This window comes from Furipterus horrens, unplaced genomic scaffold (assembly GCF_987537825.1).
Source record: "Furipterus horrens unplaced genomic scaffold, mFurHor1.1.pri manual_scaffold_7, whole genome shotgun sequence".
NCBI classification, from domain to species: Eukaryota; Metazoa; Chordata; class Mammalia; order Chiroptera; family Furipteridae; genus Furipterus; species Furipterus horrens.
In genome coordinates this window covers 94,168,312-94,180,242 of record NW_028327177.1, presented here as the reverse complement: position 1 = coordinate 94,180,242, position 11,931 = coordinate 94,168,312, and the positions used below count along the sequence as shown (strand labels likewise).

The 11,931-nt window shown below is 39.0% G+C and overlaps 1 protein-coding gene across 1 annotated transcript; it reads right to left on the bottom strand.

Moving 5' to 3' along the window:
* Window positions 1–10,588: 10,588 nt before the first annotated feature.
* Window positions 10,589–10,997, bottom strand: LOC150004817 (cytochrome c oxidase subunit 6C-like). Its single transcript, XM_090282947.1, has one exon. The coding sequence runs from the start codon at window positions 10,946–10,948 to the stop codon at window positions 10,721–10,723; it is 228 nt and encodes a 75-aa protein (XP_090139073.1). The 5' UTR covers window positions 10,949–10,997; the 3' UTR covers window positions 10,589–10,720.
* Between the last annotated feature and the right edge of the window lie 934 nt (window positions 10,998–11,931).

The following is an 11,931-nucleotide window of genomic DNA, read 5'->3' as shown; positions in this document are numbered from 1 at the left end:
TTCCATTTTTAATTTTTTGAGGAAGCTCCATACTGTTTTCCACAGTGGCTGTACCATTCTGCATTCCCACCAACAGTGCACTAGAGTTTCCTTCTTTCCACATCTTCACCAGCACTTGTTTGCTGACTTATTGATGATAGCCATTTTGTCAGGTGTGAGGTGATATCTCATTGTGCATTTAATTTGCATCTCTCTGATGGCTAGTGTTGTTGAGCATTTTTTCATATGTCTATGTGTCATCTCTATGTCTTCTTTGGAGAAGTGTCTATTGAGGACCTTTGTCCATTTTTAATTAGATTGTTTATCTTCCTGGTATTGAGTAATACAAGTTCCTCATATATTTTGGAGATTAAACCCTTGTCTGATATATCATTGGCAAATATGTTCTTCCATACAGTGCATTTCCTTTTCATTTTGATGATGGTTTCTTTAGCTGTGCAAAAGCTTTTGGATTTGATGTTGTCCCATTTGTTTATTTTTTCCTTTGTTTCCCTTGCCCTAGGAAATATATTGGCAAAAATATTGCTACACGAGATATCTTAAATTTTACTGCCTGTGTTTTCCTTAGGATTTTTATGGTATTGTGACTTATATTTGTCTTTAATCCATTTTAAGTTCATTCTGGTGTACAGTAGTCCCTTGCTATATCACAGTTCACTTATTGCGGCCTCACTGTATCACAGGATTTTTAAAAATATTATATTTAATTATTTATCCAGATTTTTCGCTATATCATGGGATTTTGCAGTACTGTATATGTTGTTAAAGATATGTAGGCTTAAGAGTGTAGAATAAATTTAAGGTTCCTACTTCGCGAGGGGGTCTGGAACATAATACCTGCGATAAGTGAGGGAATACTTTATTGTGTAAGTTGGTGGTCCAGTTTCATTTTTTTTTACATGTACCAGTCTGGTTTTCCCAATACCATTTATTAAATAGGCCACCTTTACTCCATTGTATGTTCTTTCCTCCTTTGTCAAATATTAATTGATCATAAAGGTGTGGGTTTATTTCTAGGCTCTCTGTTCTGTTCCATTGATCTATATGTCTGTTCTTATGCCAGTATCGGACTGTCTCAATTACAGTGGCCTTATAGTATAGTTTGATATCAGGTCTTGTGTTCCCTCCAGCTTTGTTCTTCTTTCTCAAGATTGCTGAGGCTATTTGGGTCTTTTTAGGTTTCATATAAATTTTTAGAGTATTTGTTCTGGATCTGTGAAATATGCCATTGGTATTTTAATAGAAATTGCATTGAAGCTCTAGATTGCTTTAGGCAGTATGGACATTTTAATGATGTTAATTCTTCTAATTCATGAACACAGTATATATATATATATATTTCCACTTATTTGTATTTTCCTGAATTTCTTTCTTCAGTGTCCTATAATTTTCCAAGTACAAGTCTTTTACCCCCTGGTTAAATTTTTCCCTACTTACCTTATTTCTTTTGTTGCAATAGGAAATGGGATCGTTTTCTTAGTTTCTCTTTCTGATAGTTTATTATTGGTATATAAAAATGCCATCGATTTCTGAATATTGACTTTGTATCTTGCTGCTTTGCCGAATTCACTTATTAGGTCTAGTAATTTTTTGGTGGAGCTTATAGGGTTTTCTGTGCACAATACCATGTTCTCTGCAACTAATGACAGTTTTATTTCCTCCTTTCCAATTTTATGCCTCTTTTTCTCCTTCTAGTCTGATCACCATGGCTAGGACTTCCAGTACTATGTTGAATGAGAGTTGTGAAGGTTGACACTCTTGTCTTCAGTTCTTAAGGGAAACGCTTTTAGTTTTTCACCATTGAGTATGGTGTTGGCTGTAGGTTTTTCATATATGGTCTTATTTATATTGAGGTATGCTCCCTCTAGTCCCACTTTGCTGAGTTATTTTTATCATAAATGGGTGCTAAATTTTATCACATGCCTTTTCTATATCTATTGATATGGCCATATAATTTTTACTTTTCATTTTGTTTATGTGCTATATCATGTTTATTGATTTGCAAATACTGTACCAACCTTGAATCCGTGGGATAAATTGCACTTGATCATGGTGTATGATCTTTTTTTTTTAAGTATATTTTATTGATTATGTTGTTACAGTAGTCCCATTTTTTTTTTCCCTTTGCTCCTCTCCGCCCAGTATCTCCCTCCCCTCCAGCAATACCACCTCCCTCAATGGGTCATGCATATAAGTTCTTTGGCTTCACCCTTTCCCATATTATTCTTAACTTCCCCTTGTCTCTTTCGCAATTATGCTTCTTAATCCCTGCACCATTTCCCCATTTATCCCCCTTCCCCCTCCCAGCTGATAACCCTCCAAATAATCCCCATACCTATGATTCTGTTCCTATTCTGGTTTGCTTAGTTGGATTTTGTTTTAATTTTTTAGATTCAGTTGCTAATAGTTGTGAGTTTGTTGTCATTTTAATTTTCATAATTTTGATCTCCTTTTTCTTAAGTAAGTCCCTTTGACATTTCATATAATAATAGCTGGATGATGATGAACTTTTTTAGCTTTACCTTGTCTGAGAAGCACTTCATCTGCCCTTCCATTCTAAATGATAGCTTTGCTGAATAGAGTAATCTTAACTGTGGGTCCTTGCTTTTCATCACATTGAATACTTCTTGCCAGTACTTTTTTTTCTCCAAAGTTTCTTTTGAGAAATCAGCTGATAGTCTTATAGGCACCCCTTTGTAGGTAATTCTCTGCTTTTCTCTTGCTGCTCTTAAGATTCTCTCTTTATCTTGAACTTCGGCATTTTAACTATGAAGTATCTTGGTGTGGTCCTCCTTGGGTCTAGCTTGTTAGGGACGCTCTGTGTTTCCTGGACTTGTATGTCTATTTCTTTTGCCAAATTTGGGAGGTTTTCCTTCATTATTTTTTCACATAAGCTTTCAATTTCTTGCTCTTCCTCTTCTCCTTCTGACACCCCTATGATTCAGATGTTGGTATGCTTAAAGTTGTCCCAGAGGTTCCTAAGCCTCTCATCATTTTTTTTTTCCAATTCTTGTTTCCTCATTCTGTAGTGGTTGACTGTTTTTTTTCTTCCTTATGTTTCAAATCATTGATTTGAACCCCAGTTTCCTTTCCTTCACCATTGGTTTTGTGTGGATTTTCCATCGTTTCATTTAGCATAACCTTCACTTCTTCCCTTATGCGTTTGCCATACTTAAGCATATCTGTCAAGCCTGTGACCATCTTTATCACCAGTGTTTTGAATTCTATGTCTGTTAGGTTTCCTGTCTCTTCGCTGCTTATTAGTTCTCCCACTGGAACCTTGATCTGTTCCCTCTTTTGGGCCATACTCTCTGTCTCCTCATTTTGACAGGCTCCTGGGTTTCTTTGCTTCTGTGTCTTAGGTAGAGCTGTCACACCTGTTATATTTAAGGGGCGGAGCCATTAGGTATTTGTAAGTACAGGGCAACCTGTTTCACCATGTTGTGGTGCTGTATGTGGGGGAGGGGTCTGTGAGGGAACAATGCCACTTGCTCAGCACTCACCCCTTTTCCAGGCACTTCTTCCACTTCCATATGGGACTGGTGCTTCTTTAGATGTCACCCTGGCTGTTGTTCTCAGAGTGGGTGGGTCTGCAGCTGTTCTAGGACTGTGGGGGCCCTTTAAACAAGTGGACTCTGCTGAGAGACCAGCAGTTTCTTCCTCCACCTTGACCGCCACTGGTTTGCACAATCAGAAAGCAATGAGGCTTTATTTTCCCCAGTGCTGGGACTGTGAGCTGTGCGGTCTGGTCTGGTGCTGGGAGTGCTCCCCAGGTATCCCTCCCGAGTTTTTAAAATGTGAGACTGCGCTTTCTGCCAGTCTGCTACCATTGCTGCTGCCACCATACCACATCCTTTCCGCCCCTCCTGCCTGTCTGGATGAATACTTCTTCTTTATTTCTTTGTTTGTTGGACTTCCATGCAGCCTGATTTTCTAGAACTGATTGTCTCTAGTTTTGAGGTAGTTGTATTTCTTCTTAGTTGTGGAGGGTCCGTCTCAGCCTCCATCTTGGCCGAAAGTCCCAACAGGAGTGTTGCATATGATCTTTTTAATGTATTGCTGGATCTGGTTTGCTAATATTTTGTTGAGGATTTTAGGATCTGTGTCCATCAGGGATACTGGCTTATAATTTTCTTTCTTAGTTGTGTCTTTACATGGTTTTGGAATTAGGATAAAACTGGCCACATAAAAAGATCTTGAAAGTCTTCCCTCTTCTTGAATTTTTTGAAAAAGTTTGAGAAGGATAGGTGTTAGTTCGTCTTTGAATGATTGGTAAAATTTGCCTCTGAAGCCATCTGGTCCAAGACTTTTTTTTTTTTGCTGGGAGTTTTTTGGTTACTTCTTCAATATCATTAGTTTTTATTGGTCTATTCAGGTTTTCTGTTTCTTCCTGATTCTGTTTTGGAAAATTGTTTCTATAAATTTATCCATTTTACCCAGGTTGTTCATTTTTTTGGCATAGTATTTTCTTAAAATCCTTTGTATTTCTGTGATATCAGTTGATACTTCTCTTTCATTTCTGATTTTATTTGGATCCTCTCTTTTTTTTTTTCTTGATAAGTCTGGTTAAAGTTTCATCATTTTGTTTATTGTTTCAAAGAACCAGCTGCTGGATTTATTGATCTTTTGAGCTGTTTTTTCTTTTAGTGTCTATAATTTATTTCCTCTCTGATTTGATTATGTTCTTCCTTCTACTCACTCTTGGCTTTGTTTGTTGTTGTTTTTCTATGTCTTTTAGTTGTATGGTTAGATTATTTATTTGAGAGTTTTCTGTCTTCTTAAGGTAGGCCTGTAATACTATGAACTTTCCTCTCAGGACTGCTTTCACTGTGTCCCATAGGTTTTGGGTTGTCGTGTGTTCATTTTCATTTGTTTCCAGGTACTTACTGATTTCTTCATTGACCTCATTGATAACCCCTTCATTATTTAATAACATGCTATTTAGCTTCCATGTATTTGAATGTTTTGAGTTTTTTAATTAAGGTTAATTTCTAGTTTAATGTCGTTGTAATCCAAGAAAATGCTTGATATGATTTCAATTTTCTTGAATTTGTTAAGACATATTTTGTGTCCTAACATGTGGTCTCTTTGAGAATGATCCATGTGCACCTGAGAAGAATGTGTGTTCTGCTTTTTGGGGTGAACTTTTATGTAAATATTAATTAAATCTATTCAATCTAGTGTGCCATTTAAGGTTGCTATTTCCTTGTTGATTTTTTGTCTGGAAGATCTATCCATTGGTGACTGTGGGGTGTTAAAATCCCCTACTATGACTATATTGCTCTCGATCTCTTCCTTCAAGTCCACCAAGATTTTCTTTATATATTTAGGTGCTCCTATAGTGGGTACATATATGTTTACAAGGATTATATCCTCTTGTTGGATTGATTCTTTAGTATTATGTAGTGACCTTCTTTGTCTCTTGTTATGGCCTTTGCTTTGAAGTCTACTTTTCCAGGTGAAAGTATCACTACCCTAGCTTATTTCTTCTTCTTCTCTATCTGCTTGGAATAGTTTTTTCCATCCCTTCACTTTCATCTTATGTAAATTTTTTGTTCTGAGGTGAGTCTCTTATAGACAGCATATATATGAGTCATGTTTACTTATCAATTCGACTACCCTGTGTCTTTTGATCAGAGCTTTTAATCCACTTACATTTAAAATTATTATTGATAGGCACTTATTCATTGCTATTTTCCCCCTTTACACCTATGTTCCTCTCTATATATTTTCCTCTTAAAGTTGTCCCTTTAATATTCCTTGACATGCTGGTTTGATGGTAATACATTTTTTTAGCCATTTGTTATTGTTCTGGGAAGCTTATTTCACCTTCCATTATAAATGATAGCTTTGCTGGATAGAGTAATCTTGGTTGTAGGTCCTTGCTTTTCATTACTTTGAATTCTTCATGTAATGCCTTCTGACATGAAATGTTTCTGTTGAGACATAAACTGATAGCCTTATGGGAACTCCCTTGTAGATAACTAACTGTTTCTCTCTTGCTGCCTTTAAGATTCTCTGTCTTTAAACTTTGCCATTTTAATTATGATGTACTTGGTATGAATCTCTTTGGGTTCATCTTGACTGGGACTCTCTGTGCTTCCTGAACTTGTGTGACTTTTTCCTTCACCAGGTTAGGGAATTTTTCTGTCATTATTTCTTCAAATAGGTTTTCTATCTCTTGCTCACTTTCTTCTTGTATTCCAGTGATGTGAATTGTATTATGGTTCATGTTGTCCCAAAGTTCCCTTAAAGTATCCTTGCTCTTTTTTTCTTTTTTGTTGCTCTGATTGGATGTTTTTTCTATCTTGTCATCCAAATTGCTGACTCAATCCTCTGCTTTGTCTAGTCTGCTTTTAATTCCTTCTAGTGTATTCTTCATTTCAGATATTGCGCTCTTCATTTCCAACTGGTTTATTAATAGTTTCTCTGTCCTTTTTCATGATGGTGTAGTTGCCACTAAGTTTCTTGTAGTTCCACTAAGTTCCTTGAGCCATTACTTTGAACTCTATGTTTTATAAATTGCTTGCTTGAATTTTATTTAGCTTTTTTCTGGGACTTCCTCCTTTTCTTTCATTGGGTGTTCTCTCTCTCCCCATTTTAGCTTTCTTTTTGTTTCTGTGTATTAGATAAGTCTGCTTTGACTCCCTGTCTTTGTGGGGTGGCCTTACTTGTGGGACCCAGTGGTGCAGTCTCTTTGATCTCCTGAGCTGGATGCTCTAGGAATGTCCCTTGTGTGGGTTATGTGGACTGGGCATTTGGTCTTGATTGTTGTTGACCCATTTGTTGGTGGGACCTCCCATCCAGCTGGCTGACTGAGAAACCCAACCTCAACCATGTCTCGTATGCTGTTGTGCAGGTGCTGACCAAAAACAAAACACACACACATACACACACAAGGAAAAAAACCCCTCATAACAGCAAAATCAATGACAAAAGAGGAAAAAGGAATAGAATAGTGAGAGAAAAAAAGACTACAAGAAGACCAAAGGAAAGAATAATGATTATGAGAGGACAGAAGGAAGGGGAATGATAAGAGTAAGAAATAGAAAGAGGAAAATGACAATAAAAAAAGAAGAGAATACAAAATAAGAAAAAGAAGAAAAAAATATAGAGTAATAAAAGGAAAGAGTAAAATAAGAGATATGAAAGAAAAAGAGAAAAAAGAAAAAATTGAAGAAAAAGGTAATAAAAAGGTAAAAAAAATAAAAATGTAAAAGAACAAAGTGGAATTCGTTTCAGCAGAGTTTAGTGGCTGACTGCTGGGTATGGCTCTGATGTTTTCTGAAGCTGGTGTAAGCCAATGTCAGATGCTGTCCATGTCTAGCCCTTGGCAGCCTGTTTGAAGCTACAAGTGATCCACAGTTTGTGGCTGCTGTCTCCTCTGGGCTTGGCTGCACATGGAATGGGCCAAGCTGCACTGCAAGGCAGGCTTTTACTAGTGCAAAGCCCAGGGGTGGGTCAGCAAATGTCTCAAGGCACTGCAGGATCTGCCTCTGCCTGCTGCCTGCTGTCAGTCTTAGTTGCTGAGCCAACTATTTCTGAGACACCTTCTTGCAGAATTGGGAGGATCTCTCGTGGTGGGGAAGTGCCATTCAGACTTCAGGGAAGATTGTGGGTGTGTTTCCTCACCCCTGAACCACATGTCCGAGTCTGTCCCGAATTACTTCCCTGAACTTGGCAGGGAAGAGCCCCTAGGAGGAAAGCAGGTGGAGCCTCCAGAGCCCAGAATTTGGGTCTGCCAGGTACTAGGAGGGTGTTCCTATGGCTTTCCCATGAGAGGGAAATGCCAGACCAGTTCCCAGAAAAGTATATGAAATGGCTGCATTCTAAAACCAGTATCTGATACCCCCTGAGTTCACCTATGTTGCTGTCTCCTCAGCAGGGGTTAAGATGCAGGATGGGGTGAGCAGGATTCCAGAGGGTAGGGCGAATGGTATCCTATGAGGTGGAGGTCATTGTTTTTCCCCTGGGAGGGGCTTGCTCTTCTCAAGGAAAATGGCTGCTGTGGTATTAGCGGATGTCCCAAGGCAGGGATCCCTGCAGCCACCCCTTCACATCTCTCCCCAGTGCCCCAACTCCAGACTAACCTCAGGAAACTCCAGTCCACACTGCCTTCCCTTCGCCGGAACCTAAGGTGAGAGGCTGCGAATGAGAAACCTGTGCTTTGGCCTCTTTAAAAAATACACACGCAGACACATATCACCGCTGGATGCTACATGGGCGGCTCATCTTGGCTCTGTGGTAGGGACCCCAGTCTGAGGTCCAGCCTTCACTCCTATCAAGGAGAAGCTCCCACAGCCATGCCATAACCTCAGCCTGTCACCTATGAGAGAGGGGCCAGCCCCTTTTGCATCTTCACCTTTCCTACCAATCTTGAGGAGGTTTCTGCTGGTCCTTAGTTAAGTCTCCTCTTCAGGTAGTCTTCCGTTGGTTATTTCAGGTGTCTGTTCCCCTCTTTAATTTTATATCTATTTTGGTTCTGGGAGGAGGTGCAAGAAAGATTCTTCTACTCTATTGCCATCTTGAGACCACCCTCCCCTGTGCTCCCCGAGCATCTTTTTTTTTTTTAAGTATGTTTTATTGATTATGTTGTTACAGTAGTCCCAGTTTTTTCCCTTTGTTCCCCTTTGTTCAGTACCCCAACAATACCACCCCCCTTAGTTCATGTCCATGGGTCATGAATAAAAGTTCTTTGGCTTCACATTTCCTATATTATTCTTAACTTCCCCCTATTTTGTACCAAACAATTATGCTTCTTAATCCTTGCACCATTTCCCCATTTCTCCCTCTTCCTCCTCCCAGCTGATAACCCTCCAAATGATGCCTATACCTATGATTCTGTTCCTATTCTGGTTTGCTTAGTTGGATTTTGTTTTATTTTTTAGATTCAGTTGCTGATAGTTGTGAGTTTGTTGTCATTTTAATGTTCATAGTCTTGATCTTTTTCTTAAGTGGGTCCCTTTGACATTTCATATAATAATAGCTGGGTGATCATGAACTCTTTTAGCTTTACCTTGTCTCTGAAGCACATTTTCTGCTCTTCTATTCTAAACGATAGTTTTGCTGGATAGAGTAATCTTGGTTGTAAATCTTTGCTTTTCCTTGCTTTTCATCACCTTGAATACTGTTTGCCAGTCCCCTCTTGCCTGCAAAATTTCTTTTGAGAAATTAGCTGATAGTCTTATAGCCACCCCTTTGTAGGAAACTCTCTGCTTTTTTCTTGCTGCTTTTAAGGTTCTCTCTTTATCTTGAACCTTTGGCATTTTAATTATGGTGTGTCTTGGTGTGGCCCTTTTTGGGTACAGCTTGTTTGGAACTCTCTGTGCTTCCTGAACTTGTATGTCTACTTCCTTTGCCAAATTTGGAGAGTTTTCCTTCATTATTTTCTCACATAAGTTTTCATTTTCTTGCTCTTCCTCTTTTCCTTCTGGCACCCCTATGGTTTGGATGTTGGCACATTTAAAGTTGTCCCAGAGGTTCCTAAGCCTCTCCTCATTTCTTTCAATTCTTGTTTCCTCATTCTGTACTGGTTGACTGTTTTTTCTTCCTTATGTTCCACATCATTGATTTGAACCCCGGTTTCCTTCCCTTCACCATTGGTTTTGTGTGGATTTTCCTTTGTTTCATTTAGCATAGCCTTCACTTCTTCCCTTATGCATTTGCCGTACTTAAGCATATCTGTCAAGCCTGTGAGCATCTTTATCACCAGTGTTTTAAACTCTGCGTCTGTTAGGTTGGCTATCTCTTCATCGCTTAGTTCTCCCACTGGAACCTTGATCTGTTCCCTCTTTTGAGCCACACTTCTCTGTCTCCTCATCTTGACAGGCTCCTGTGTTTGTTTGCCTCTGTGTCTTAGGTAGAGTTGTTGCTCCTGTTACGTAGTAAGGGGCAGAGCCTTAGGTGTTCATCAGTACAGGACGACCAGTTTCACCACATTGTGGCGCTGTTTGTGGGGGAGGGGTCTGAGAGGGAACAATGCCACTTGTTCAGCACTCGCCCCTTTTCTAGGAGTATGGAACTGGCGCCTCTCTAGCTGTTGCCCTGGCCATTGTTCCCGAAGTGGGTGCGTTTGCGGACTTTCTAGGACTGTGGGGGCCCTTTAAACAAGTCTCTGCTGAGAGACTGGCAGTTTCTTCCTCCGCCCCAACCCCCACTGGTTTGCAGTCAAAAGCAATGAGGCTCTATTTTCCCCGGCAGTGGGACCATGACCTGTGTGGTCTGGTGTGGTGCTAGGAGCACTCCCCAGGTGTCCCTCCTGACTTTTTAAAATGTGTGACTGCGCTTTCTACTGGCCTGCCGCCGCTGCTGCTGTGGACACTGCACTGTGTCCTTTCCACCCCAGCTCCGCCCCTCCTACCTGTCTGCATGAGTATTTCTTCTTTATATCTTTGTTTGTTGGACTTCCATGCAGCTTGATTTTCTGGAACTTCTGGTTGTCTCTAGTTTTGAGGTAGCTGTATTCTTTCTTAGTTGTGGAGGGAGATGCAGCGCGTCTGTCTAGGTCTCCATCTTGGCTGAAGTCCAATCTGATTATTGATTTATTGGTTCTATCCTGAGCATCTTTTATTTATTTTTTTTTTCACAGTATTTCTTAATTGTTTATTTATCAAGAGAAACTATTCCTTGGCTCAAACATTCATGTTTCATAGTTCAGGAACACAGGTCAGTGACAAACTTCCATGAAATTCAACCCAAAGAAATTCTTTACATTCCAAGATCACTTTGCACTCTGAAAGATACCAGCCTTCCTCATCTCCTCAAAATCCTTCCTGGAATCATAATTTCTGTAGAAATCTGCATATGCCTTCTTTCTTCTGTCAGCCACACCAAACTTATAGGCAGTTGCAACCCCCAGGGACACAAGGACGGCTCCAACAATATGAACTCGCAGACGCTTGGCCAGAAGGCCTCGCATCTGAGGTTTTGCCAAAGCACTGGAAGACATGGCGGTTGTATTCTCCTCAACACCAACGTCCTTCAGGATGGAGAAATGGACGACCTGAGCATCTTTTAATATACTTATTTGCCATTCACATATCTTTCGTCCAAGTCACTTGTTCATTTTTAATTTTTTTTTAATTATTGAATTTTCAGATCCTTTATATACACTGGATTCAACTTCTCTCTCAGAGATGTGATTTTCAAATATTTACTCCCAGTCTGTGGCTTGTCTTTTCTTTCTTTTAACCATGACTTTTGAAGAGCAAAAGTTCTTCATTTTAATGAAGTCCAACTTAACTTTTTTTTTCTTTTATGGATTGTGATTTTGGGGTCATCTCCAAAAATTCTTTTCCTAACCCAGGTTAAACAATTTTCTCCAGATTTCTTCTAGAGGTTTTATAGTTTTAGGGTTTACATTTATGTGTGATCCATTTGAATTAAGTTTTATATAAGATGTGATAGCAGGATCTACATTACTTGGTTTGTTTTGCTGAATATAAATATCCAATTATTCCAGCATCACTTATTGAAAAGATTTTTTTTTTTTTTTTGCCACTGAATTGTCTTTGCACCTTTGTTGAAAATCAGCTTTCCATATGTTTGGTTATATTTCTGGACTCTCTTTATTTGGGCCTATTGACTAGGTCTCATTATTCCACTACTACACTGTTTTGGTTATTTTAGCTTTATAGTAAGTTAGGATAAATCCTCCAACTTGGTTAATCTGATCTTTTTCACATTGGTTACTCTAGTTCTCTTAGATTTCCATATGAATTTTAGAATCAGCTTGTCAATTTTTACAAAATAGTCCACTTAGATTTTGATTTGGATTGTGTTAAATCTATGGATTAATTCAGAGAGACCTGAAAACAAAATTGAATCTTCCAACCCATGAATACGGTATATTTTCCCATTCACTTAGGTTTTCTTTAATTTTTCATCGATGTTTTATAATGTTTAGTGTACAGTGTATCCTTCCCCATTTTC